We start from the raw sequence: 26,258 nt of genomic DNA on the forward strand, positions 1-26,258 counted from the left end.
GAAAATAATAAGACAGTCTGGTCTGAATGAAGAAATAGTATTGTTGAAGTGTAATTTCCCATCTATGATGAATTCACTGGCTATTTTGGATTTGCACTGAGTTTAGCTTGTCAAGATAAACAAATTATTCAGCTCTTCAGCAATGTAGCTGTTGTTTTTTTGTTGTTGTTTTTACATATAATGAATAACTAAAGAAAATGGAATGAGTCAATTGATTAGTCCTCTTTTAAACCCTGTGTCTGGATATTAAGCCTTCAGTAAGTGTATGTCATACATGACAAGACATGTTTGTTTAGGGGTAGCAAATGCTTCTTTACTTGCTTTAATGTTTAAATGCAACAGTCTTGAGTCTTGCTTTATCTTTAATAAATGTTTCATTTTATTTATATGACTGAAAATTATTGTAAATATAATCAATATTTTTCTTTATTCATTATACCCCCACCACAAAATGTGGGGGGGGGGGGGCTAAAATATATTCGCTTTGTTGCGTCGGTCCGTCCGTCCATCTCCATTATCGTGTCCGCTCTATAAACATGATAAATCTTATACCAGTTGAAGGTTTTTCTTCAAACTTGGCTCAAATGTTCACCTCAACAGGGGGTTAGGGTTCTCAACAAGGGGATGTGCAGAACCCATGTTGCCCATGTGTCAGCTCAAGGTCAAAGTCACAGTTGCAGGTCAAATATCAAACAATCAAATATTAGACAGTATGTCCTGTCTGCTCTGTAAGTCCTAGTCACTAATTGAAAGATTTTTCTTCAATCTTGGCTCAAATTTCCACCTCAACAAGGTCATGGGCAGAACCAATGTTAACCTTTTGCCGGCTTAAGGTCAAGGTCACACTTGAAGGTCAAAAATTGACTTAGAAAATATTGTTAAATTTTAACATGTACACATGTATTTGAATATTTCTGAAACTAGAGAAGATCAAGGTCACCTTTGAAGGTCAAAAAGTACATTTTGTGTCTGCACTGAAAGTTCTATAGTTTTCAAATGTAGATTTTAAAACTTGACTCAAATGTTTTCTTTCAAAAATAATGATATGCACTACAAAGTATCCTGTGTTGTAGAAATCAGGTGGGAGCTGTTATTCACCACTCCTGTGGCACCTCTTAGAAAGTTCAGTAATATTTTTATCTAAATAGACACACAGCCTGTACATTCTATTTGGTATGTTGGATCCTTAAAAAAGATCATTCTGCAGAAATTTACAAATCTATTTACAAATCAGACATTATTGGTATAGAGCTTTTAATAACAGTTTACTATTTAACTGAGCATTTAAATGATGGCAAACAAAGTAAGGTACTGTAATAGCAGGAGCTAATTGTAATTTGACTGAAACTTAAATGAGTTCTTATCCCAAATATATTTGGCAAAATTTGTGGAGTAAATTGCAGAAACTGCACTGTAGACTATTTCAAACACTAAAGTAACTATAAGATCCAAATTTTGAGAGTGATTCTTTTTTGTGGCATTTAATGCAGCTGTCTAAATGGACAGCAGTTCAAAAAGGCTTCACTATAGTATAGATCGGCCTATGACTGTCTTATGTTTGTTTTATATTTCCAATGACCATTCTCCAAGTTGTGTAAGAATAGGTTATTGTTACATTTCAGGCAGGTTTCACCATGTCTTTGACCCAGGATCCAGTGTCACATGTTCTTGAAAAAATAGGCTTAAGAAATTTATCAGAAAATTTTAAGAAGCAAAAGGTCACAACACTAACTACATGTAAACAGCTGTCTGATACAGAATTATCAAGCCTTGGATTAACTACCATTGGTGACAGAGCTCGATTTCGCGCTGAGGTTCAAACTTCTGGAACAGCGCCTCCAGCAGCCGCACCAAATAGTCAAGGTTTGTTACTGCTATCAGAGTTTTTTTTGGTTGCTTTTTTTTATAGCTGATGTTCTGTCATATTCCAAATTGAAAATAGACTATATTATTTTCCCAATCCACAGGAAAAAATTGCCCAATTGAATGTTACAAAAATAAAAATATTGTCAGAATAACAAATTCTAAAATCTTTGAAAATTAGTCTCCCGGCTTCTTCACTGTTATGGTGCTTGAAGGTGTTTGAAGATACCATCCTAGACAGTGACTGTTTGCTTTCATTTAATCCTTGCAAAATTTAATTCATGCATTTTTTTTCCAATTTTTAACAAAACATTGCTGAAATAGTTGTGACTGTCAACGAAATTTGCTGTTAAGTTCAACAGTGAGAATAAACAATGGAGAATATTTGAGTTTTTAGATTTGATCCTGATCTTGATCCTGATCCTTAAATCTTTATGAACATGGGGCCTGGGGTCAAGGTCACTGTTACTAAAACTAGAAAAATTGTATCTGGGCAATAACTAGAGTTGAGAATGAGATATAAAACTTTGTATATAGCAAGCTTATATTATGACCCCAGTTGGTATGTTTTGACCCCTTGGGGTCAAGGTCAATGCTACTGTTACTTAGAATAGGAAAAGGTTTCCAGACAATAACAAGTTCAGTTAGGAATGAGATATTACAATCTTGCTATATACTGATATGAAGACCCTAGTGGGATTGCTTTTGGACTCCCTGCATCTATAATTGTCCCCCGCCTTTTCGAAGAAAAAGGGGGGTATAGAAATAAACTCTGTCTGTCAGTCCGTCCGTCCATCACACTTTCGTGTCCAGTCCATAAATTTGTCATTTATCAAAGGAATTTGAAATAACTTGGCACAAATGTTTTTATAATAAGACGATGTGTCATGCACAACAACCAGACCCCTACCTCTAGGGTAAAGGTCGCACTTGCTTATTCAAGGTCAACATTGTTCATTTTAGGGTATGACGTGTCTGGTCCATAACTTTCTTAATTTTGAAATGATTTTGTAAATACTTGCCACAATTGTTCACAATAATGAGGCAATGTGTCATGTGCAACAAAAGGTCACATACCTTCAAGGTCAAGGTCACACTTGGAGGTCAAAGATTAACATAGTCTCTTATAAGGTATATTTTGTGTCTGGTCCATAACATTTTCATAGAGCAAAGGATTTTGAAAATAATTGGCAGAAATAGTCACTATAATAAGACAGTGTATCGTGCGCAGCACCTACATCCAAGGTCAAGGTCGGTCTTAGAGGTAAAAAATTAACATAGTCTGTTATAGGGTATATTTTGTGTCCAATCTAGAACTAGGGCAGGGGCGAGTATCCGAGTACTCGATTAATCACAAATCAAAATGAAAAATCGAGTACGAATATTCGTCAGTCCAGAGATCGTGGATTGCGATCTCATTTGTTTATTATACATTCCCTGTTTCTCACACTTAAAATGTCAAAAAAAAAATCAATTTGTGTATGAATTATTTGATATTAACCTAAATACAATTTGCTCATTAAAAACAGGAAGTAAACAAATATGTACCATGATGCTGAGCTAGGAAGTCATTAGTTTCGAAAAAGGAATCACTTTATTGAGCACTATGTTTTTCTTACATGATAATAAATAAATATTTTTTGTCTCTATGTATAGATTTATAATAATGTGACATGTATCGAAAACTGTGTTATTTTAAATAATACAAAATTTGCGAAAGTTAATAGTCACATGTATTGCCTGAAAAGGAATCGCACCGGTATGAAATCCCACCAGCAAAATTTTCTTCCAATTTTTGGAAATACTTGTCTTTTCATGTGATTAGACAAGTTTGTTGTACCACCTGCATAAGTCGGTTAACCAATGGCATGTTTTACAAACTGCTTTTTCCTCATTTTCTTTGAAAGTAAATTTTACTTTTGGCAATTATATTGGCGCGACTCGTTTTCAACCGATGAACCTAGTTTATATTTGCATTGCATATATGTTAAATGAAATGAATGTTTAGTATTGTTTTAAGAAAAATAAACATGTTTTCAGAACTAATGTTCATGTTTTTTATGGGTGTCTTGATAACAAAAGATTCATGGTTCGATTTGTGAATGGCAATCGAAGTGATCTGAGAATCGTATGAAATCCAGTATTCGAAGATTCGTTCAAGCAGATGTCCGGGAAGCGATCCACACTCCTATCTAGAACTTCTTCATAGTTCAAGGGACTTTGAAATAAGAGGTCATAGGTTAACAGAGTCTGTTATATGGTATATTTTGTGACCCGTCCATAACTTCTTTATAGATCAAGAGATTTTGAAATTACTTGGCACAAATTGTTACAATAATAAGATGATATGTCATGCACAATACCTGCAGTACTACCTCCAAGGTCAAGGTCACAACTAGAGGTCAAAGCTAAATAACATGATAGATTTTTAAATTCCATGTTTCTATTTATTTCTTTGATTAATTTATTGTTGCATTTGCAGATCTAACATTGATCATAATTTTGGACTGAATGTCCTGATATCCATACCTCAATCTTTGAAATAGCACAATTTTATGGTACAAATAATTATAAAACTTCCCTAAGGCAGGGGACGTTGGTAGCTCTGTTATAAATTCTTGTTTAAGAAGGAATAAGCAATTGTTTTGTTACTTAGTGGATACATTGTCCAAGGTCTGAAAAAGACCCCTATTGAATTTGAGGTTATAAGGGTATAGTCTGGGTCACATTGACACTTAAAGTACATGTGTAACATCCTTGATTGAAGAAATAAGCCATTGCTTTATGCTATCTGGTATGGACATTGTCCTGAGGGTAATGACCAGTAGATAATCCCTATCAATTTTTAGGTAATTAGGTTAAAGGTCAAGGTCACCACAACACTTTTGTAAAATCCTTGTCTGATCAATAACTTAGGAGGACTCAAATGCCATGGTTTATGTATCTGATAATTATCATAGGGTCAATGCCCTTGCCCAGTAGATGTCTTTTATAGATGTTGAGGCTATAAGGTCAAAGTTCAATGACCCCTAGTGATTTTGATGCCATTTAAAATCAAAGGTAAAGGTGACCATGGCATGACATCAAGGGGTGTTTCTGCTAAAAAATGGCGAGGCCGTTAGACCGAGACAATTTTATTTTTCAGAAACATCCCGAGATGTCGCCCCAGCCAGTGTTATACCCCCGTAACTAACGAGTTTCATATACTATAACTGTTTTATCGCAATGGCATAATGTTTTCCTTTTTTTGTATAGAAACAAATAAATAAATTAATCGTTAGCTACATTACAGTATTTATGATAAGGCAGTTTTTCAAGTTGTTTTCGCTGCCGCAAAAAAAAATTATACAAAAGACATCCAATATATTAGAGGCGGATTGTATACTGTTACAAAAAATGATTTAAGATTAAAGGGCTTTTTTTCAGTGGAAATAATTCATTCAGCGGATGTACCTTTTGATTAAATGAGAGTACATTTCATTTCATTAATTATCTTTGTTTATATTTATCATTGTATTTATATATTTATTTTATTTTATTGATTTCATTTTTTTTGGCTACTGGGAATGGTCGTTACCACTGCCCCATTGGAGCCTCTATGAAAAAACTGTGTTGATATATAACAGGTGCGAAAAAAACTCAACCGATATATAACAGTCAAGTTTTTTTTTTCCTATATGAATCAATGAAAAAACTGTACTGTTATATATCAGTACAGTTTTGAAATGCCCATTGAAGTGTACTGAGTATAATGGGTTATAAGAACAAAGGAAAAGTTCCAAACAATGCGATTAAGAAACTTAAAGCCTAATGTGACAAATCTGAAAATGTTGTAGGCTCAATTTTAATGGTGACATTGACACTTAAGTATGTTAATATGTATATACTATGACAGACAGATGGAAGATCTGAGTATTCTTTGGACATATTTCTGGTAAATGACCATTTCTTAGCAGTTAGTTGAGAATCTGATTTAACAATAATTTTTGTTTTAACACTTCAGGTAACAGTGTATCAGCTGAAAGGTCATTTTTTCCTAGCCGCTCATTTGGGAATCGGTCTCACAGGGGCCGAAAAGAAGTTCAAAGGGAGAAGACATGGACAGCAGCAATAATGTGTTTATCTGATACTTCACAGACAAGTGTACCTTCACATTCTGAAAAAGTATGTTTACAAAAAGCTGGACTTGGCTTAAAGAAAATTGCATTCAGTGCATCAGGAAGCGAGTCAGATTTACATGTATCACTTCTGAAGGAATTTCCAAAACTAGAAACAAGTGGAGGTTATGAACTTATGTACTGTACTGCTAATAGAAGACAGCTAAAAAAAATTGATGTTAAGTGGGATGTTTCTCATTTGAAATCTGTAATTGGAGGACAAAGTCGAATTTATGTTCGACCTATACAGAATTCGTTATCACTAGATATTGAGGAGGAGGAGGAAGATAACACCCCTACCAGCACGAAATATGCTTGCCAAACATGTGGTATCCAATTCAGTGTTACTGAACTGAGGCAACATATTGCACAATGTCAAAATATCAACCAGACAGGTATAGAAGATCCAAACCAACAGGAAGCTAACAACACTTGCCAAACCTGTGGTATATCATTCAGGGTTTCAGAACTTGGGCAACATATTTTGCAATGTCAAAATATCAACCAGACACGTATAGAAGATCCAAACCAACAGGAAGCTAACAACACTTGCCAAACCTGTGGTATATCATTCAGGGTTTCAGAACTTGGGCAACATATTTTGCAATGTCAAAATATCAACCAGACACGTATAGAAGATCCAAACCAACAGGAAGCTAACAACACTTGCCAAACCTGTGGTATATCATTCAGGGTTTCAGAACTTGGGCAACATATTTTGCAATGTCAAAATATCAACCAGACACGTATAGAAGATCCAAACCAACAGCAAGTAAACAACACAGTAGATGATGACATTTTGGAGACAAACTTTTTTGAACGCCCATTAAATACAGACAATGGACCTGAGACCAATGAATACCAAAATCTTTTAGAAACAGGTTTTGCAACACAGCACTCTAATATTGTGGAACATCTGCTGTCTAATACTGAATCTTTGAATGAAAACATAAATGATATTACAAAAACTTGCATCGAAGATATAATCAATTTTCAAATAAGTGATCCAATCCATGCACTGAAATATATTCAGTCTAAAATAGTGATTGGAAGAAAATTAGACATTGAGGAAGAAGATTTGTTGACAAGCATAACAGGTGCTACAAATTATATTGTAGTTGACAGGTTCAACATTCTTTCAACAGGAATGCAAGAAATAAGAGACATACAAAATTTGAGGCTGACATTGGAAGTTCAGTTTTATGGTGAAGTAAGAATAAAGATTTTGTTTTAAAATTCATTTATATTTTTAGTGTGGCAGGCAATTGATTGTTTGTGTACAATTTCTGCTTCAGATTCAATTATTCAGATTTCTCAAAATTTAAAATGACCTGATCTATTTTCCCAGTTAGGCCCTTATACAATGTAAATTTGGCCTTAAAAGTACTTTTTCTCCAAGTTGAAAGGAAAAGCTTTGAAATAAATTGTTATAATTTTTATAAATGTTTCAGACTGCTGAAGATTTAGGTGGCCCAAGGAAAGAATTCTTTGACCTAATACTTCAGGAAATCCAGAAGAAATTCTTTGATCCTATTAGAGATTGGATTGATAACAAAGAGTATGAAACCATTGGAAAGATATTTGGTAAGTTCAAAGTGTACTTTATATAGATTATATAAATATATATATATATATATACATTGTGCTCATCATTAGGTAAAATACTTTTATTGTAGAAAGTCTTTGAAATCTAGGAAATTCTTACTGGGGATGTTTAATTTTAATTGGAGATAGCTTATATATAAGCAACACCAAAAATAGATAAAAACATTTGGGGGGCAATTTTTGTTTGGGGGGCAACTGTATTCCTAGAAAAGACTGCTGAAGTTTTTGCGGTTACTAAGGCATGATTCCGCAAATAAAAGCATGAACGACTGAACGTGCAGAATATTTGTTATAATCTACTTACACAAAAACATATCAACACAGGTACTATCGAAATGTGTAAAGAATTATGTATGTATGTTCTAGATTCCTGTTTGGACCCTGAAAAAAATTGTCAATTATTAATTATTATCATGCTTATTGATGTTATTCGCTAGTCATGGCGTATACAAAAGCATTTACAGTTTGCATATATTGAATGACTTGGATTTGAGGTGTAATCCTTTGTTAAAAGTACAATAGCGATCAAATGCTACATTGATAAACAGCTGTTATGTTGTTATAATGAAAGTGATGCACAGTCCGATATTGTGTAAAAAATTACATATCAACATTTTGAAGATAAAGTCAGTTATGATTCAAATGAGAATAAAAGCTTATGGGTCTGACTTAGTCTAAATCACATATTTAAAAAGGTAAGGAATTAAGTAAAAAGTGTTCACAGAACAACTGTCCGTTTTCGACTAGTCAATAAATGAAAAGGTATCGAGTAACATAGCGCTTTAGGCGCGACTTGTCAAAAAAAATAAAAGAATTAAAGTACCCAACAGGAAAGGTCATGCATCAAAAACATAGCCTCCAAAAACTGTAATTTAGGTGGTCGCAACCTCATATTCACAAAATTCTCAGTTACTACACATCCGCAAAAGTTTGTGTCCACAAAAAAATGCTGACGTTGTAAAAAAACCACAAAATATTGTATCATCGAACATTCCTAGGAATACTGTATATAGGAGTCACCCAGTGGTTTGTCGTCGGTCCTGCGGTCCGTTGCAGTTTCCTTGTTCGGAGCATAACTTGAAGACTAATGGTTGGAATTCAGTATAACTTCATACAATGGTCAAGCACATTGAGAGGAAGTGCAGTGCACAAAGAACCATAACTCCATCTTGACAAATTACAGAGTTATTGCCCTTTGTTAATTTTCCATTGCTTTTTATGTCCAGAGCATAACTTGAAGACTAATGGTTTTAATTCAATACAATTTCATATAATGTTCAAGCACATTAAGAGGAAGTGCAGTGCACAAAAACCATAACTCCATCTTGACTTATTACATAGTTTTTGCCCTTTTCCTTGTCCGGATCATAACTAGAAACTACTGGTTGGAATTCAATACAACTTCATACAGTTGTCAAGCACATTAAGCAGAAGTACAGTGCATAAGAACCATAACTCCATTTTGACAAATAACAGAGTTATTGCCCTTTGATACTTTCCCATGTCTGGAGCATAACTTCAAATCTACTGATTAGATCTCAAAACAACTTCATACAAGGGTTAAGCACAATAAGACGAAGTGCAGTGCACAAGAACTAAAACTCTGTCCAGAGTAATTATAGAGTTATTGCCCTTTGTTACTTTTCAATTGCTTTTTTCTTGTCCAGAGCATAACTTAACTACTAGTTGGAATTCAATACAATTTCATACAATGGTGAAGTATATTGAGAGGAAGCACAGTGCACAGAAACCATAACTCTTTCTTGACTCATTTAAAAGTTTTTGCCCTTTTGTTACTTTTTATTGTCTAGTGCATAACTTGAAATTAATGGTTGAAATTCAATGAAACTTTATACAATGGTCAAGGGCAGTGAGATGAAGTGCAGTACACAAGAAACATAACTCTATTTGAACTAATTACAGTTATTACCCTTTGGGACTTATTACAGAGTAATTCAATAAAACTTCATCAATGGTCAACCATATTGAAAGGAAATGCAACATACAAGAACCACAACTTTCTTTAATTGCCCACAACCCCTACTCTATTTCAATTCTTTTACAAGGTATACTGTTACTAGTAACATCCTCATTTCCTAAGCAGTCGTGCGGGGGGGGGGGGGGTGGTATTAATCAAATTTAGTTTTCAATAGCTTGTCAGGCTTGTAGGTACAATTTAATGATTTACTGAGCATGTGGAATTTCAAAGATTAAATTACTCAATGATAATGACCTGATTTCCCTCCATAACCAGTGACTTCGAAAGCAAACATTAAATTCCCAATCATCAGTGATTTCCATAACAACCATTTACTTTTGACTTGCCTTAGCAACCAGTGACTTCCCTAGCAACTGTTGACTATCCATAGAAACCACTGACTTACATTGTAACCATTGAAATATTTCTTAAATCATGCTGCCTAAGTAAATAATTTCACCCTCTATTTGATCAAATTACTTACTTTTGCATTGAACATTTTGGTTATTTTAAGCATTAAACTTCGGGTGAGCTGTCTAGGGCAAAATTGTCCAAAGTGCTCAAGGTGAGCATATGTGATCATATGCATTCCTGCATCTGCCATCAACTTATATTCAAATGACTTCTCCTCTAAAACTACTTGGTCAGATTCTATAAAACTTGCCATGGATGCTCCTTGTATGAAGTTGTGCTTAAATTGTTCAAAAGCTTCTGGTCCTTTTAATGTCTGGGTTAGAGGGGCTTAAATACAATGTAGATTTTAAAAAATTAAAGCTTTAAAAATCTTCTGAAAAAGCAAGGTCTAGAGCTAGATCACAGGGCACTTCAAAGACAACTTTTGGAGACTTATAACGGTACCAACAGGAAGGGGAATTTTGAAGTATCACACTTACTCGTATGACTATTTCCTACCATTGATTTGAATATAGTTACTATTTTCTTTTCAATGAATCTAATACATATTGATTATGTTGAACTTAATATAATACTGTAAATGCTTACAGCGCTGAGTATGCTTCAAAATGGTAGATTACCTCGACTGTTTAGTGCTGAGATCCTGGAGGAATTCTTTGGAGACAGACCAAGGAGCACTCTCATTGCTTTAGGACAGGGCATGGATGCTTTGGGAATGTTTCAGGTAATTGAAATTATTAAATGCAGACTGACTATTGAGAACTTTATCCATTGGGAATTAAATGTTTTGAATTTCTGTGTGACTATGTAAGGGAAAATGCCTATATTGGCACAGAGTCTATACCATGGGACTTTCTGTGATCAAAAGAACTAATATTTATTGACATGCCCGTGATATCACAAAAAGTACTAAAAATATTTTTATGAAACTTGACAAATGTATAAAGGCAGTCTAAAGATTATGCACATATTTTTTTCTTTTCTTTCTGTGTTGAAAATGTTGGTTGCTATGGAAACAAATAGACTGAAAATATGTCAAATTTAACACATAAACTGTATCCAGTGGTAATGCAAAAAGTAATGAAAATATCTCTATGAAACTTAACTGATATTTTTGAAAAACAGGTTGTATTAAAGTTTCCCCCCTGGCAGGCAGGCGGTGTCAAATATTTTCTCCTCCTGCATTGAATATAAATTTTGAGTGCATTGTTGTAGAATAATGCCAGTTAAAATGAGTTCAAATGTGCAGTACATATAATATAATCATGAAAGCCGATAGGCATTATTATACTATAATGCACGAAGAATTTATATCTATTTCCATTCTAACACAAGAAAAAATATAATAGTTATTATATTGTTGGACTTTATGTTTGGTGGTTAAATTTGTTTTTGCCTCAGAGTTTCAAATAGAAACATTCTTTAACGGCTGTTCCAGTGGGTTGAAAAAACCTGTTGTTAAATCTACTGCGTGAAGAAACATTTTGAGAATAACAAATTTTGAAAACATTGATAAAACGTTGTTTGTTTATTTTATTTCACTCTATATTTTCAACGAAATAAAAAGTATTTATAGTGAAATAATTGTGAAATTTAACTAAAAATGTTTGCGACATTGAAATATCCTTCTTGATTTCATTGTGTTTCGTGTGCTGTTTGGGGCTACATTAATTGTGCATGACGTTTTGTAAACAACAAACTGTCTGTACAGCGTTAACAACTGAATTAATGATATTGGTGTTCGGCTTCATTTTCTTAGTTAGACCATTTTCTTTCATTCTAGATAGTTTTTACAACAAAAATTGACAAAAAATTGTTTTTTATTTATCAGATTTATCAAAAAAAATTGCCCCTTCAATGTGTCGGCTTGAAAATACACAGGGACTGGTAATAAGAACGGCGAGTGCATTGTTGCATAATTATTTAATGCACGCTCCCGACCTTCTTTGTTTATATAGAAAAAATTCCGATAGTGTTAGAATAAAAGAATTAATCACAAACATTGACATGTGTTCTTATATTAACAAGTAAATGTGGTTAAATATTCTTTAATGTTTAAATAAAAAAATGATTTGTCAGTACCGAAACAGACTTTATCTTCGTTTGGATGTCAAATATACACATTCCTTTTACATTATCATATAATACACTCACTGTTTCTGTTTACATCTGAAACCACTTTATAGAACTACTTTCAATCCATTTTAACTTCGAGGTTATATATTAAAGTCTAGATGATAGCCGAGGACGTTCCGATTGTAAGCATGGCAATAACAAACTACGGTAACACAGCTTTTTTAAGGAGTAAAATATGTGAAAGTATAGCAGTTTGGTAACTTCTTCCCAGCAAGGGGATTAAGCATATGTAACATGCCTCTTGTTCACAATTCATACAGTATTTTCATGTGCTGTTTTTGTTGTTGTTTTTTGTTTGTTTGTTTTTTTCAATAAAAATTATGTTGTAAACTTTTTTTTTCAGATTTTGAAAACACACCAATTTATGCAGCATCTAATGACACCAAGAGATGATCTACATTTGACATTAAAGATGATATTACACTTAATGAAGCCAGTGTTCTCTTCAGAGGGATCAAACAAAAGAGTAGTGGAATCAACTATATTTCAGAAATTCATCAAATACCTCAGAGAAGTTGAAAGTCAGTACTGTATGAAATCAATAGATATATAGTGCATTTTTTTCCTAATGTGTAATAAAAATTTACAATAGTCAAGTTATAGTAAGTCACAAAATGGTCAAGTCACTTAAAAACTGTTGAGAAACTTATTTAAGTATGGGATTTTGATCATTAATCAAGGCAATTTTAAACACATGATTTAAACTTTCTTGTCCATTTAACGATGCTAATATTCAATACTGAAAGAGCATTAGACCCAATATTATCAACTGTTTAAAGCTTACTAGATTCTTAAAGAAATTGTTAAATACAAGATCCAACAAGAATTGTTTTATAGTACTATTTAATATCTACAAGTTCTCAACAGAAGTAAACAACAATGAATAGATATATCATGTGAATGCAATGAAAGGCTGGCAGTAGATGAATCTCAACTATACTGTTTATTATGAATGACATCTACACAAACAATTGGAAAAAGCTCTTTATTTCTTTAACCAGGCTTTCTATAGGAAAAACCTAGTTATTAGATTGAGGTATGTCGGCAGGCTGGAGGGTGGGCGCAAACAATTTCTTCAGTATGCAACTCCTACATTTCTCAAGGGATTTTGACGGAACTTTCACAGAAGCTTTATCATCAATTAGTGCCCTAGAGCATTTTGTCCGGGTTTAGAGATTCTAAAATGTTTGACCTAATTTATAATATAATGACCCTTTGTATTTTTTTTCCTTATATAGAATATATAGTGAACAATTCCTTCTGTGCGCAACGTCTACTTTAATTCTGACGGGAATAAGATATTTTAATTAAACTTGGTGTATAGCAAGCATATGCAAAGACCTTACTTTGGACTGCTTTTAAGAAAGCAGAAAATCAGTTTGAGACCAATGACTTGTGTAATGAATAAGATATTTAGATGAAACTTGGTGTTTAGCAAGGTTATTTAAAGACTTCGCTTGGGATTGCTTTTGGACTTCCTGGGTCAAGGTCATTATTACTAAAAATAGAAAATCAGTTTCTGGTCAATATCTAGAGTTTGAAATGAACTATTTCAATGAAATTTGGTGTATTTTAGTGGTAAAACCCTCGCTTACGATTGCTTTTGGGCCATCTGGGTCAAGGTCACTGTTACTAAAGTAGAAAATAAGTTTCTGGTCAATAACTTGAATCTAGAATGAGATATTTCAATGATACTTTGTGCATAGAAAGCTTATGGAAATATATCTCTTTTGATTGCTTTTTGATCCCCTAGGATCAAGGTCAATGTTACTGTTACTTAAAATTTGGTTTCCAGTTAGTAACTAGAGTTTGGAATGAGATATTACATCAACTTGGTGTATAGAAAGCTTAGTTGAAAATATTGCTTGGAATTGCTTTTGGGATTCCTAGAATCAATAAATGGTCACTGTTACTAATAATAGAAAATTGATTTCAGGTCAATAATTTGATTTCATAATGAGATTTTAATTAAACTTGTATATTCTTCCTACAGTATTTGAAAGCTTCAATTGGAATTGCTATTGAGCCCTACAGTGTCATTGTCATTGTTTTAATGCACAAAGTTATACCATACATTGCTTGTATTTATATTCCAATGGCAACAAAACTTTCAACAGTGCTGATAATTGAAAACCTGGTTTCGTGGCATTGCCATGTTTCTTGCTTTCTTTTAACTTAGTGACATTATATTTTTCTTTCATTGTCAAGTTGCGCAGAATTAACTATGATATTTCAAAAGATTGACTGTTACATGATAGTGATTGATTGGTATGTTCATAATGAAATATAAAACCGCCTAAATATTAAAAGACTGTCCCATTATTTTATAAATTAAACATTACATTACAAATTTCCATGGATATTTAAAGAAATTTCTGAAGGCCACCAGAGTTATTTTGTCATTTATGCAATTAATTATGAAATTCAAAGGAATTATGACATGTCAACTTATTTTGACTTTCACCAGTTCACTCATTTTAATTAGATTGGCATTTATTATCACTTTAAAGCTACATTTTATAAATTTCATAAAAACAGAAATAGCTACATTTCATAAATAAATTGGGTTTCATATCGACTCCAGATCTTATTTTAGTGTCCAGACAACCAAAATGAGTTTTACAACATAAAAATCTGCATCCTCATTGTGGCGAAATTGGAAGTACAATTTCTGTTTGCATGAGAAACTCCGCCTTCAGATCATAATTTAACATCAATATTCAAATTGAACAAACATGACTATAAGTAGCAGTCTTTAAATTTAACGGTATATTTCCGCATTGTTACAGATGTTTTCATACAAATTTAATCTTTTTTATGAGATGATTACTTTTTAGCTGGACTATATGAAGTATATTGAGAGCTGTCCTACTCGCCCTGGCGTTGCGTCCAGATTTCAGATTAAAGTTTTGATGCAGTAAAATATTTTTTACTATAACTTTTTCATTGCTTTAGGTATCAACTTTAAACTTCAAATATATGTTTCTTATCATCAACCACATCTTATGTGACAAGGTTCATAACTCTAGCACCAATATTGCAAGAATTATCTCCCCATCAACTTAGATTTTTTACTTGAAAAACATTATTTTTTACTATAACTTTTAGTTTTAAAGGTATCTACCTCAAACTTCAAATACTTATCCTTATCATCAATTACATCTTATGTGACAATGTTCATAACTCTTGAAGCAATATTTACAGATTGATCTCTCTTTGAACTTAGGATTTACTTTGAGAAATATTATAACTTCTTTACTTTTTAAGGTATCTACTTCAAATTTCAATATCATTACACACATGTTGTGTGACAGGGTTCATTACTCTAGCGTGACTATTTCCAGAATTATTCCCCCTTGAACTTGGAATTTATGTTAACAAATGTCATTTATTACTATAACTTAATACATAATTATACATAATTGATTTTTCTTTCATAACTTTGTCTTCCTTTCTGTGTCCAGTATTTTATTCGATACTTTAGTCGAGCTTCGCTGTCTCCTGTGACAGCTTCTTGCTGAAATGGTTAAACTTTGTTTGCACAAGAAAATCTCATACACTCTAGCGGTCACATTTTTGTCTCAATCATTATCAAACTTGGTCAGGATGCTTGTCTAGGTAATAGCTCGGATGAGATCGAACATGGGTCATCTCGGATGAAAAAGTAGGTCACAAGAGCTAAAAATAGAAAAACCTTGTTAACACTCTAGCGGTCACATTTTTGCCTCAATCATCTTCAAACTTGGTCAGGATGCTTGTCTAGGTGATAGCTAGGATGAAAAACATGGGTCATCCTGGATGAAAAACTAGGTCACTGGAGCTAAAAATTGAAAAATCTTGTTAACACTCCAGCGGTCACATTTTTGACACAAGTGTCATCAAACTTGATCAGGATGCTTGTCTAGGTACTCAATCGGATGAGTTTGAACACCAGGGTCATCTCGGATGAAAAACTGGGTCACAGGAAGTAAAAATAGAAAAACCTTGTTAACACTCTAGTGGTCACAATTTTGACTCAATTGTCATCAAACTTGGTTAGGAAGCTTGTCTAGGTCATTGCTGGGATTAAATCGAACATGGGTCATCTCAGATGAAAAACTAGGTAACAGGAGCTTAAAATAGAAAAATCTTGTTAACACTCTGGTGGCTACTGTTGTGATATAAATATTCTGTAAATTGGTCTGAAAGTTTGTTTTGATGATTTCTAAGTCAAGTTCGAACATGGGTCATCTCGGATGAAAAACTAGGTCACACTGCCCAAATAAGGAAAAACCTTGTGAACATTCTAGTGCTCACATTTTCGACTCAATTATCATCAAACTTGGTCAGGATGCTTGTCTAGGTAATTGCTTGGATGAGTTCGAAATCGCATGTGAAACTAGGTCACCGGAGCAAGAAATAGAAAAATCTTGTTTACACTCTAGTTGCTACTGTTTTGATCCAAGTATCCTTGAAATTGGTCTGAAAGTTTGTTTTGATGATTTCTAGGTCAAGTTTGAATATGGATCACCTGGGTAAAAAACTAGGTCACACTGCTCAAATATGAATAATCCTTGTTAACACTGTAGTGGTCATATTTTTGACTTACCTGTCATGAGACTTGGTCAGAATGCTTGTCTTAAGGTAATTGTTTGGATGAGTTTGATGGGTCAGGTGAGCGATCTAGGGCCATCATGGCCCTCTTGTTTAAATAAACTAGACAAGATTGGACATAGATACCCTATTTAAGCAATGATGATGTTTGTCACTATGTGCTATCTAACTTCCTGATTAACTTGTTCTTATAACTTATAATAACCTTGCCTTATAATTGTGACCAACATCTTACATAGACAATATTTACTCACATATTTTGTTTGTAATTGACAGGTGGAAGAAGAGAGGGGATCCACATGGGAATGGTTCTGAAATTTGTAACTGGAGCAGAAATGGAACCACCCCTAGGATTTGGGCTAGCACCATCAGTACATTTCCAGGAGCATGAATCATTTCTTCCTACTGCAAATACATGCACCAATAGTTTAACATTACCGATTCCGGTTAATAATACAATTCCTGATGATGAAAAACTGTTTAATCTTTACGATTTAGCTTTCTGTAATAGTTACTTTGGTATTGCATAATAGTGTACAAGGAAGCACATTTGATGGATAACATTTTGCTATATAGAATATTTTATGTTTAAGTGGCATAATATAGGTAATATAACATAAATGTGCTATTCTGATGGATTGTATTGCTTAAGTCAATTGTGCAAAGATGTATTTTCTATAGGGCGAGTGGGAATTGTAACATCTTTATGCAATCAACGACAACAATACAATATCAAAATTGCACTTTCATGTAATTTTCACTTTATTATATACCTTCAATAAGATATTTTAAAAATACGAAGCAAATGATTTTTCTAAGAGAAGCTACCCACTTGTTATTAGCTTAATTTTTTTAAGGAAAAAAATAAAATAGAGGTATTGTTCCAGTCATGTAATTTATAATATCTGGTGGAAATCATTATGCAGTATGATATTTTGTTACTGCAGACACCGACAAAACACTAACAAAATTTGAGAAAGTGTGATTATTTTTCATACATTTATATCAGTTGTTTACATTTTCCATATAGGGTTTCGTTAAAATCAAAGACTGTTTCTATGCCAAATTATTAAACTGTTATCTGTCTGTAAAGAATAGAATTGTCAGCCGAGTTATTTTAGTTTGTTAGTCAATCAACAATTTTTATTTACTCTATTTAAGATTTTTTAAAGATTTGTTTAAACTTTTCATTAATTTAAAAAATGTTTGCTTTTAAACTTTGTACGTATAATGTACCTTGATCATTTCTATCTGCATAGCCCATTTTCAAAAATTCAAAGGTCAAGGTCACTGGTTTCTGATACAATAAAGCATACAATTTTCCAATGTTTTGACTGGTTATTTTGAAACTTTGTTGGCTGGGCAACAACTTTTTATATGCATGACAAGAACAGAAATGATGATAGTCATGTCATGCTAAAGGTCATTCTCTGATTTGCTCATGTTTGATCAAACAACTAGAACTTGAATAAGTTTTATCTTTTGGAACACTCACGTAGTAGCAAGAATAATAATCAAATAACAATGTATGTATTGTAAAGACGCATCTTTTTAGCTCACCTGAGCCTGCTTAGTGTGAGCTTTTAGGATCGTTGAATGTCCGTCGTCTGTCATCCGTCCACATTTGATTGTTAACAGACTATCGGTCAGATTTTTGCCTCAATCATCATCAAACTTTGTCGGAATGCTTGTCTAGATAATTGCTCAGATGAGTTCGAACATTGGTCATCTCGGATGAAAAACTAGGTAACAGTAGCTAAATAGAAAAATCTTGTTAACACTTTAGTGGCTACTGTTTTAATCCAAATATCCTGGAAATAGGTCTGAAAGTGTGTTCTGATGATTTCTAGGTCAAATTTGAATATGGGTTACCTGGGGTTAAAAAACTAGGTCACACCTCCCAAATATGGAAAAACCTTGTTAACACTCTAGTGGTTATATTTTTACTCAATTGTCATCAAACTTGGTCAGGATTATTGTCTATGTAATTGCTCAGATGAATTTGAACATGGGTCATCTCGGATGAAAAACTAGGTCACAGGAGCTAAAAATAGAACAATTTTATTAACACTATTGGCTGCTGTTTTGAATCAAATATCCTAGAAATTGGTCTGAAAGTTTGTTTTGATGATCTCTTTGTCAAGTTCAAATATGGGTCACCTTGGGTCAAAATTTATGACACTGCTCAAATATGGAAAAACCTTGTTAACACTAGTGGTCACATTTTTGACTCAACTGTCATGAAACTTGGTCAGGATGCTTGTCTAGGTAATTGCTTGGATGAGTTTGATGGGTCAGGTGAGCAATCTAGGGCCATCTTAGCCCTCTTGTTGTAAGTGTGGGGCCATGTTTGATTTTAAGAATGATTATTCATATTTTGTGTGACTATATTATACTTGTTACCTTAATTATGATAACTTTACTCAAGTTATACAGATGGTGAAGCTAATGCTCTTGTTCTCTTTTTGTTGTAATTAAAATGTTTGCTGTGTAGTAAGTTTGTTAGAATAAGCAATCAAATAGATTGCAAACTTAATATTTCAAGTTGATTGTTGACAGATTTTTTGCCTCAGCTAATAGCTCATAAAAAGTGATTGTGGTATATATGTCATCTGTTTGTCTTTTCACATCTAGTTTGTTACTTTGTTCAATTTTTTTATCTCTTATTTTTTTATCTGTCAAAAATCATTGTATTTTGAAACCTGGCCATGTTTGTCTGAAGAAAAATCGTAGAAATCATTTGTAAACACTTAAAAGGCCATATTACATATTATAATTATATTTTAATTGATCTTTTTTTTAAATCGTCAGAATCCTTGTGAACACTAAGTAGGTTGTAACTTATGTCATGCAGTCAAGAAGTACAATGTGCTGATGTTTTATTACACTAAATTATGTTTAATTTAGTTGAATTTTTAGCTCACCTGTCGCAAAGTGACAAGGTGTGCTTTTGTGATCACATTTCATCCAGTGTCCATCTGTAAACTTATACTTTAAACAACATCTCCTCATATACATTGTACCACTAAGCCAATCTCATCTAACCTTCACAGAAATGTTCCTTTGGTGGTCACCTTTAAAATTGTTCAATGAACTAAATTCCATGTGAACCGAAAGAAAAAACCTGAAAAATCTTCTTTTAAAATGCCAAAAGTGCTAGAGCTTAGATATGTAGCATGAAGCACTTTCTAGTAGGTGTCTACCAAGTTTTTTCAAATAAAGCCTTGGGGTCAAAATTGGCCCTGCCCTGGGGGTCATTGATTTTCATAAAATGTATATAGGAAAAACTTAAAAAATCTTCTTTTAAAGAACCCAAAGAGCTAGAGCTAAGATATTTAGCATAAAACACCTTCTAGTGGGTGTCTACCAAGTTTGTTCAAATAAAAGCCCTGGGGTCTAAATTAGCCCCGCCCCGTTGGGTGATTGATTTTCCTAATATGCACACATCTTTTGGAACTGTTGTTTTCCCTTTGCAATAGCAACCAGTAATGTTTTACTCATGCACTATTTCATGATTCAAATATGAACTTTGTAATATCAGTTAAGATTTAGATTTTATATCTGCTTTTGTTTATCGTTTACAATATTAATTGTTCCTTGTCTTGGAGAGATTCTATATTCAGGTGAGCGATTTCAGGGCCATTATTGCCCTCTTAGTTTTGTTTAAGTGTTATTGCTAGTTTATGTCCCATTTAAAGTAGAAAATAAGGTTTTTGAAGAATTTTAATCATGTTTTAATGTGTCATCTACTTTTTTAAGACAAAAAAGTATAAATTTTGTTAGAGAAACATTTGCTTTGATTTACATGTGCCTGTTTCAGTAGTATTATATTATGAGCATGATCCCTTAAAATGTGGAAAAAGTATTTTTACTGCTAGTTTGGCTTTAAATTATGCCGACACATTTCTTTGATTATTTCTATCAGTATATTGTATTTGAATTTCTTAGCAATCAGACATTAAAATAATCAAGTTGTAAACAGCTGTTTTAAAAAAGAAATATTATGGAAACACCATTGGCGATTGCAATGATGTTCAACATGTATTTTTGGATTCTGTCTAAATTTCTCCTGGTCAAATTCTCAAGAGAAAATGAAAAGTCCAGATTCCCTCTGGAATGTATCTTCTTTAATCGTACAAAAGGATATAAATTGATATGAATGTTTTATATGACCTCTATATTGGTAAAGAAAAACTGACCATTCATAATACCACCAATAACAAAGTTTTATAGGATATACTGGAGTCAGCTGGTGGTGGGCCAGTTTGTGGTTGTTTGGTCGGTCCATTGCATATTTTTGTCTGGGACATAATTCAGAATGTACAAGATAATTCACCTTCAAATTTTGTAGGTACGTAGATCTCACGGATTGGAATGCAGAAATCTCAGGGAAAAAAGAACGACAGCCCTGAAAACCCCAAATCCAAAGTTTAATTATCTTATTGATGTCGGAAAAATAATTAAAAAACATTTGAAAAAAATCTATTAACTACCGCATTCTCTCTTTGTGCAAAATTATTAACTTAAAAGCATATTTTATGACAAGCTTGTGTTGGGGTTATTTGGCACTTGTGTCAATTTCTAGTTAAAAAATCATACATACTATATAGGCTATAAATTGCTCACTGTCTATTGGTGTAGTTACTTTTGAAATAGCTTTCATTTGAAAGAAAATTTTAAAGATCTGCAAGACTCTAGGAAAGTGAGTGCAAGTACATAGTAATGATATTAAGGACGTTTTCTGTAGTTTTCATATAGATATATAGGCAAATTTAAAACTGTTCCATAGAATTTCTTTAAATTTTGCATGTTGTTAGAATATGATAACAGAAACATTTTATGCAAAAAAAAAGAATTGGGGTCACTGTTCTCATTTTTGAATTATCTGCAATGAATCAGAATTTTCTACTTATTTGAGGTCATTTAAAGGGCAATTAACTTATACATACGTAAATGAATTCTTGTTTTTACTTGTGGATAATTATTTGATTCTTATTGTTGAATAAAAAACATAATTACAAAATGTACATGCAATTCCTTATATCGTTTCTGTTATTTTTAGCTCACCTGTCACAAAGTGACAGGGTGAGCTTTTGTGATCGCTTTTCGTCCGGCGTCCGTCCGTCCGGCGTCCGTCCATAAACTTTTGCTTTAAATGACATCTCCTCATAAACCACTGAGCCAATTTCATCCAAACTTCACAGGAATGTTCCTTTGGTGGTCACCTTTAAAAATTGTTCAAAGAATTTAATTCCATGCAGAACTCTTGTTGCCATGGCAACCAAAAGAAAAATCTTTAAATATCTTCTTTTAAAAAACCATAAGAGCTAGAGCTTAGATATTTGGCATGAAACATCTTCTAGTGAGTGTCTACCAAGTTTGTTCAAATAAAAGCCCTGGGGTCAAAATTGGCCCCGCCCCAGGGGGGCATTGATTTTCCCTATATGCATATAGTAAAAACTTAAAAAATCTTCTTTTAAAGAACCCAAAGGGCTAGAGCTAAGATATTGGGCATGAGACATCTTCTAGTGAGTGTCTACCAAGTTTGTTCAAATAAAAGCCCTGGGGTCAAAATTGGCCCCGCCCCTGGGGGTCATTGATTTTCCCTATATGCATATAGTAAAAACTTAAAAAATCTTCTTTTAAAGTACCGTAAGAGCTAGAGCTTAGATATTTGGCATGAAACATCTTCTAGTGAATGTGTACCAAGTTTGTTCAAATAAAAGCCCTGGGGTCAAAATTGGCCCCGCCCCAGGGGGTCATTGATTTTCCCTATATGCATATAGTAAAAACTTAAAAAATCTTCTTTTAAAGAACCCAAAGAGCTAGAGCTAAGATATTAAGCATGAAACATCTTCTAGTGAGTGTCTACCAAGTTTGTTCAAATTAAAGCCCTGGGGTCAAAATTGGCCCCGCCCCGGGGGTCATTGATTTTCCCTATATGCATATAGTAAAAACTTAAAAAATCTTCTTTTAAAGAACCATAAGAGCTAGAGCTAAGATATTTAGCATGAAACATGTTCTAATGGGTGTCTACCAAGTATGTTCAAATAAAAGCCCTGGGGTCAAAACTGGCCCCGCCCGGGGGGTCATTGATTTTCCTTATATGTGTATAGCAAAAACTTAAAAATCTTCTTTGGAAAAACCCAAATAGCTAGAGTTTAGATATTAAGCATGAAACATCTTTAAGTAAATATCTACAAAGTTTGTTAAAATAAACGCCCGGGGGTCAAAACTGGCCCTGCCCCAGGGGTGTCATTGTTTTTAACTATATGTGTATAGTAAAAACTTTAAAAATCTTCTTTTAAAAAAGCCAATGAGCTAGAACTTAGATGTTTAGCATGAAACATCTTCTTATGGGTGTCTACCAAGTCTGTTCAAATAAACAAATAAAAGCCCTTGGGTAAAAATTGGCCCGGGGGTGGGGGGACTATATACAGGTGAGCGACCTCAGGGCCATCATGGCCCTCTTGTTTTGTTTTAATGAAACTAAAAGTACTTAAAATTCATAAAAAATAGGCCAATTTTTAAGAAAAAATGCACAGGTTAAGAAAAGAAGTGGGGAAAAAACCATCCACTATAAATTTGTTCTTGAAATTTTGCATATTGACTGAGATGAAGGTAAGCTTCATAAAAATAAGAAGAAATTGTATTGTTTTGCTTCATTGTAAATTATCTGCCCTTGAATTTAACAGAGAAGTCCAATTCAAGGGCGGATAACTCAAAAATGAGAACGGTGATCCCCATTTTTAGCTCACCTGTCACAAAGTGACAAGGTGAGCTTTTGTGATCACTTTTCGTGCGGCGTCCGTCCGTCCGTCGTCCGTCCGTCGTCCGTAAACTTTTACTTTAAATGACATCTCCTCATAAACCACTAGGCCAATTTCATCCAAACTTCACAGGAATGTTCCTTTGGTGGTCACCTTTAAAAATTGTTCAAAGAATTTAATTTCATGCAGAACTCTGGTTGCCATGGCAACCGAAAGAAAAAACTTTAAATATCTTCTTTTAAAAAACCCTAAGAGCTAGAGCTTAGATATTTGGCATGAAACATCTTCTAGTGAGTGTCTACCAAGTTTGTTCAAATAAAAGCCCTGGGGTCAAAATTGGCCCCGCCCCAGGGGGTCATTGATTTTCCCTATATGCATATAGTAAAAACTTAAAAAATCTTCTTTTAAAGAACCCAAAGAGCTAGAGCTTAGATATTTAGCATGAAACATGTTCTTATGTGTGTCTACCAAGTTTGTTCAAATAAAAGCCCTGGGGTCAAAATTGGCCCCGCCCCGGGGGTCATTGATTTTCCTTATATGTGTATAGCAAAATCTTAAAAAATCTTCTTTGAAAAAACCCAAATAGCTAGTGTTTAGATATTAAGCATGAAACATCTTCTAGTGAGTGTCTACAAAGTTTTTCAAATAAAAGACCTGGGGTCAAAATTGGCCCCGTCCCGGGGGTCATTGATTTTCCTTATATGTGTATAGCAAAAACTTAAAATCTTCTTTGAAAAAACCCAAATAGCTAGAGTTTAGATATTAAGCATGAAACATCTTCTAGTAAGTGTCTACAAAGTTTGTTCAAATAAAAGCCCTGGGGTCAAAACTGGCCCGACCCCAGGGGTGTCATTGTTTTTAACTATATATGTATAGTAAAAACTTAAAAAAATCTTCTTTTAAAAAGCCCAAAGAGCTAGAGCTTAGATGTTTAGCATGAAACATCTTCTTATGGGTGTCTACCAAGTTTGTTCAAATAAAAGCCCTGGGGTCAAAATTGGCCCCACCCCAGGGGGTCATTGATTTTCCCTATATGCATATAGTAAAAACTTAAAAAATCTTCTTTTAAAGAACTCAAATAGCTAGAGCTAAGATATTTAGCATCAAACATGCTCTAATAGGTGTCTACAAAGTTTGTTCAAATAAAAGCCCTGGGGTCAAAACTGACCCCGCCCCAGGGGTGTCATTGTTTTTAACTATATGTGTATAGTAAAAACTTTAAAAAAATCTTCTTTTAAAAAGCCCAATGAGCTAGTGCTTAGATGTTTAGCATAAAACATCTTCTTATGGGTGTGGGTGTGTGGGGCGGGGGGGGGGGGGGCTATATACACAGGTGAGCGACCTCAGGGCCATCATGGCCCTCTTGTTTCCTGTTTAAAATGTTTCTGTAATCATATTCTAATAACATGCCAAGTTAAATAATTCTATTTGACAGTTTTATTTTGCCTATTTGTCTATATGAAAACTCCAGGAAAACGTGTTTAATATGACGAGAAAGTTTCTTAAAGAATATTCTGTACCTTGAATAAATAATGTCAAAGATTTGCATGAATGTTTATGCCATTTAAGTATCCAAAATTTAAGAAACAAACTATATACAATTAAGAAGACTATTGTAATTTTTAATGTTAGTAAATAAATTTTCTAATATATGACCCTCATACAAAGAAGTTTTATTTGTATTTATGTTCATAAATTTTATGGCAGAAATTTTATGACAGATACTACCTTTATTTGTTATGTTGTGTGTGTTTGAAATTAAATATAATTATAAAATAATTATTTGTCTTTTGCAATTCTTTTTGTTGTTTCAATTACCTTGTACAGCTAACCTACGAGCTGGTACATTGTTGAATCAATTTCTTGATCCTGAATTATATATATTTCTTTGGCAAATCAGTTAAGGCCCATATTTCAAAGAAAACATTTGACATGACCCTTTTGGCGGCATCAGTGTTGGTTAACATTTTTAGCTCAAATAACCCTTTTTTTTCTTTTTTTCTTTTTTAAATTAAAATAATAAAAAAGTACAGGTAATGGTTACAGTCATTTCGGTATTGCTGTATAATTGACTGTAACTTGGTAATAAATGTATTATGTTCATACTTTGACAAAACAACCTTGTTTGCAGGACCTTCTAAAAGGTTGAACTGACATTGACCTTAAGCTTTAAATGACATTGACTGTCAATGTTAAATTGATTTTTGGTTTAATTTTCATAATTTTGTTATTTATGTAAGGATTTGATTCAAACTTGGACAAAATAAGACTTGCTTCCAAACAAACATATTAAACAATTTAGATATGATATTGACTCTAAATTGACATTGTATTTTAAGGTCAAAGTAATAAAATTCTCCTTTTTTGTAACTGCCTATAACTTTATTATGTATACATGAATTAAATTCATATTAAGACACAACATGTTTTAGGTCAAGACCTTCATGTATTTTTAATTCAAATTAACCTTGACTCATGTATGACCTTGAAGGCCAATTTATCTTATTTTCACTGATCATTGCTAAAATTGGCTATAACTTTGTAATTTATCAATGGATTATTTCCATACTTGGACAAAACAACCTTCTGGACATGACATTGTAAAAGGATGAACTGAATGACCTTGAGCTTTAAATGACCTTGACCATCAAGGTCAAAGTAATTAATTTTGGTTAAGTTGTCAAAAGTTTGTTTTTTATGTATAGATTTCATTCCTAAATATGTAAGGAAAACAACATGCAC

General features: G+C 33.3%; 1 protein-coding gene across 1 annotated transcript; it reads left to right on the forward strand.

Annotated features, from left to right (window-relative positions):
- The first annotated feature begins 445 nt into the window (after nucleotides 1–445).
- LOC132742678 (uncharacterized) lies at nucleotides 446–24,809 on the forward strand. Its single transcript, XM_060731143.1, has 6 exons — nucleotides 446–1,863; nucleotides 5,867–7,230; nucleotides 7,472–7,604; nucleotides 10,608–10,741; nucleotides 12,497–12,674; nucleotides 17,023–24,809. The coding sequence occupies exons 1-6, from the start codon at nucleotides 1,635–1,637 to the stop codon at nucleotides 17,274–17,276; spliced, it is 2,292 nt and encodes a 763-aa protein (XP_060587126.1). The 5' UTR covers nucleotides 446–1,634; the 3' UTR covers nucleotides 17,277–24,809.
- Nucleotides 24,810–26,258: the final 1,449 nt, after the last annotated feature.

This window comes from Ruditapes philippinarum, unplaced genomic scaffold (assembly GCF_026571515.1).
Source record: "Ruditapes philippinarum isolate M1 unplaced genomic scaffold, ASM2657151v2 ctg866_1_1_1_1, whole genome shotgun sequence".
NCBI classification, from domain to species: domain Eukaryota; kingdom Metazoa; phylum Mollusca; class Bivalvia; order Venerida; family Veneridae; genus Ruditapes; species Ruditapes philippinarum.

What these genes read in the sequence shown, in the direction of transcription:
- LOC132742678 (XM_060731143.1), top strand. Translation starts at nt 1,635, where the DNA reads ATGTCTTTGACCCAGGATCCAGTGTCACATGTTCTTGAAAAAATAGGC. An exon ending in AGCCGCACCAAATAGTCAAG is followed by an intron (nt 1,864 to 5,866) that starts GTTTGTTACTGC and finishes TTAACACTTCAG; the next exon opens with GTAACAGTGTATCAGCTGAA. An exon ending in ATACCTCAGAGAAGTTGAAA is followed by an intron (nt 12,675 to 17,022) that starts GTCAGTACTGTA and finishes TGTAATTGACAG; the next exon opens with GTGGAAGAAGAGAGGGGATC.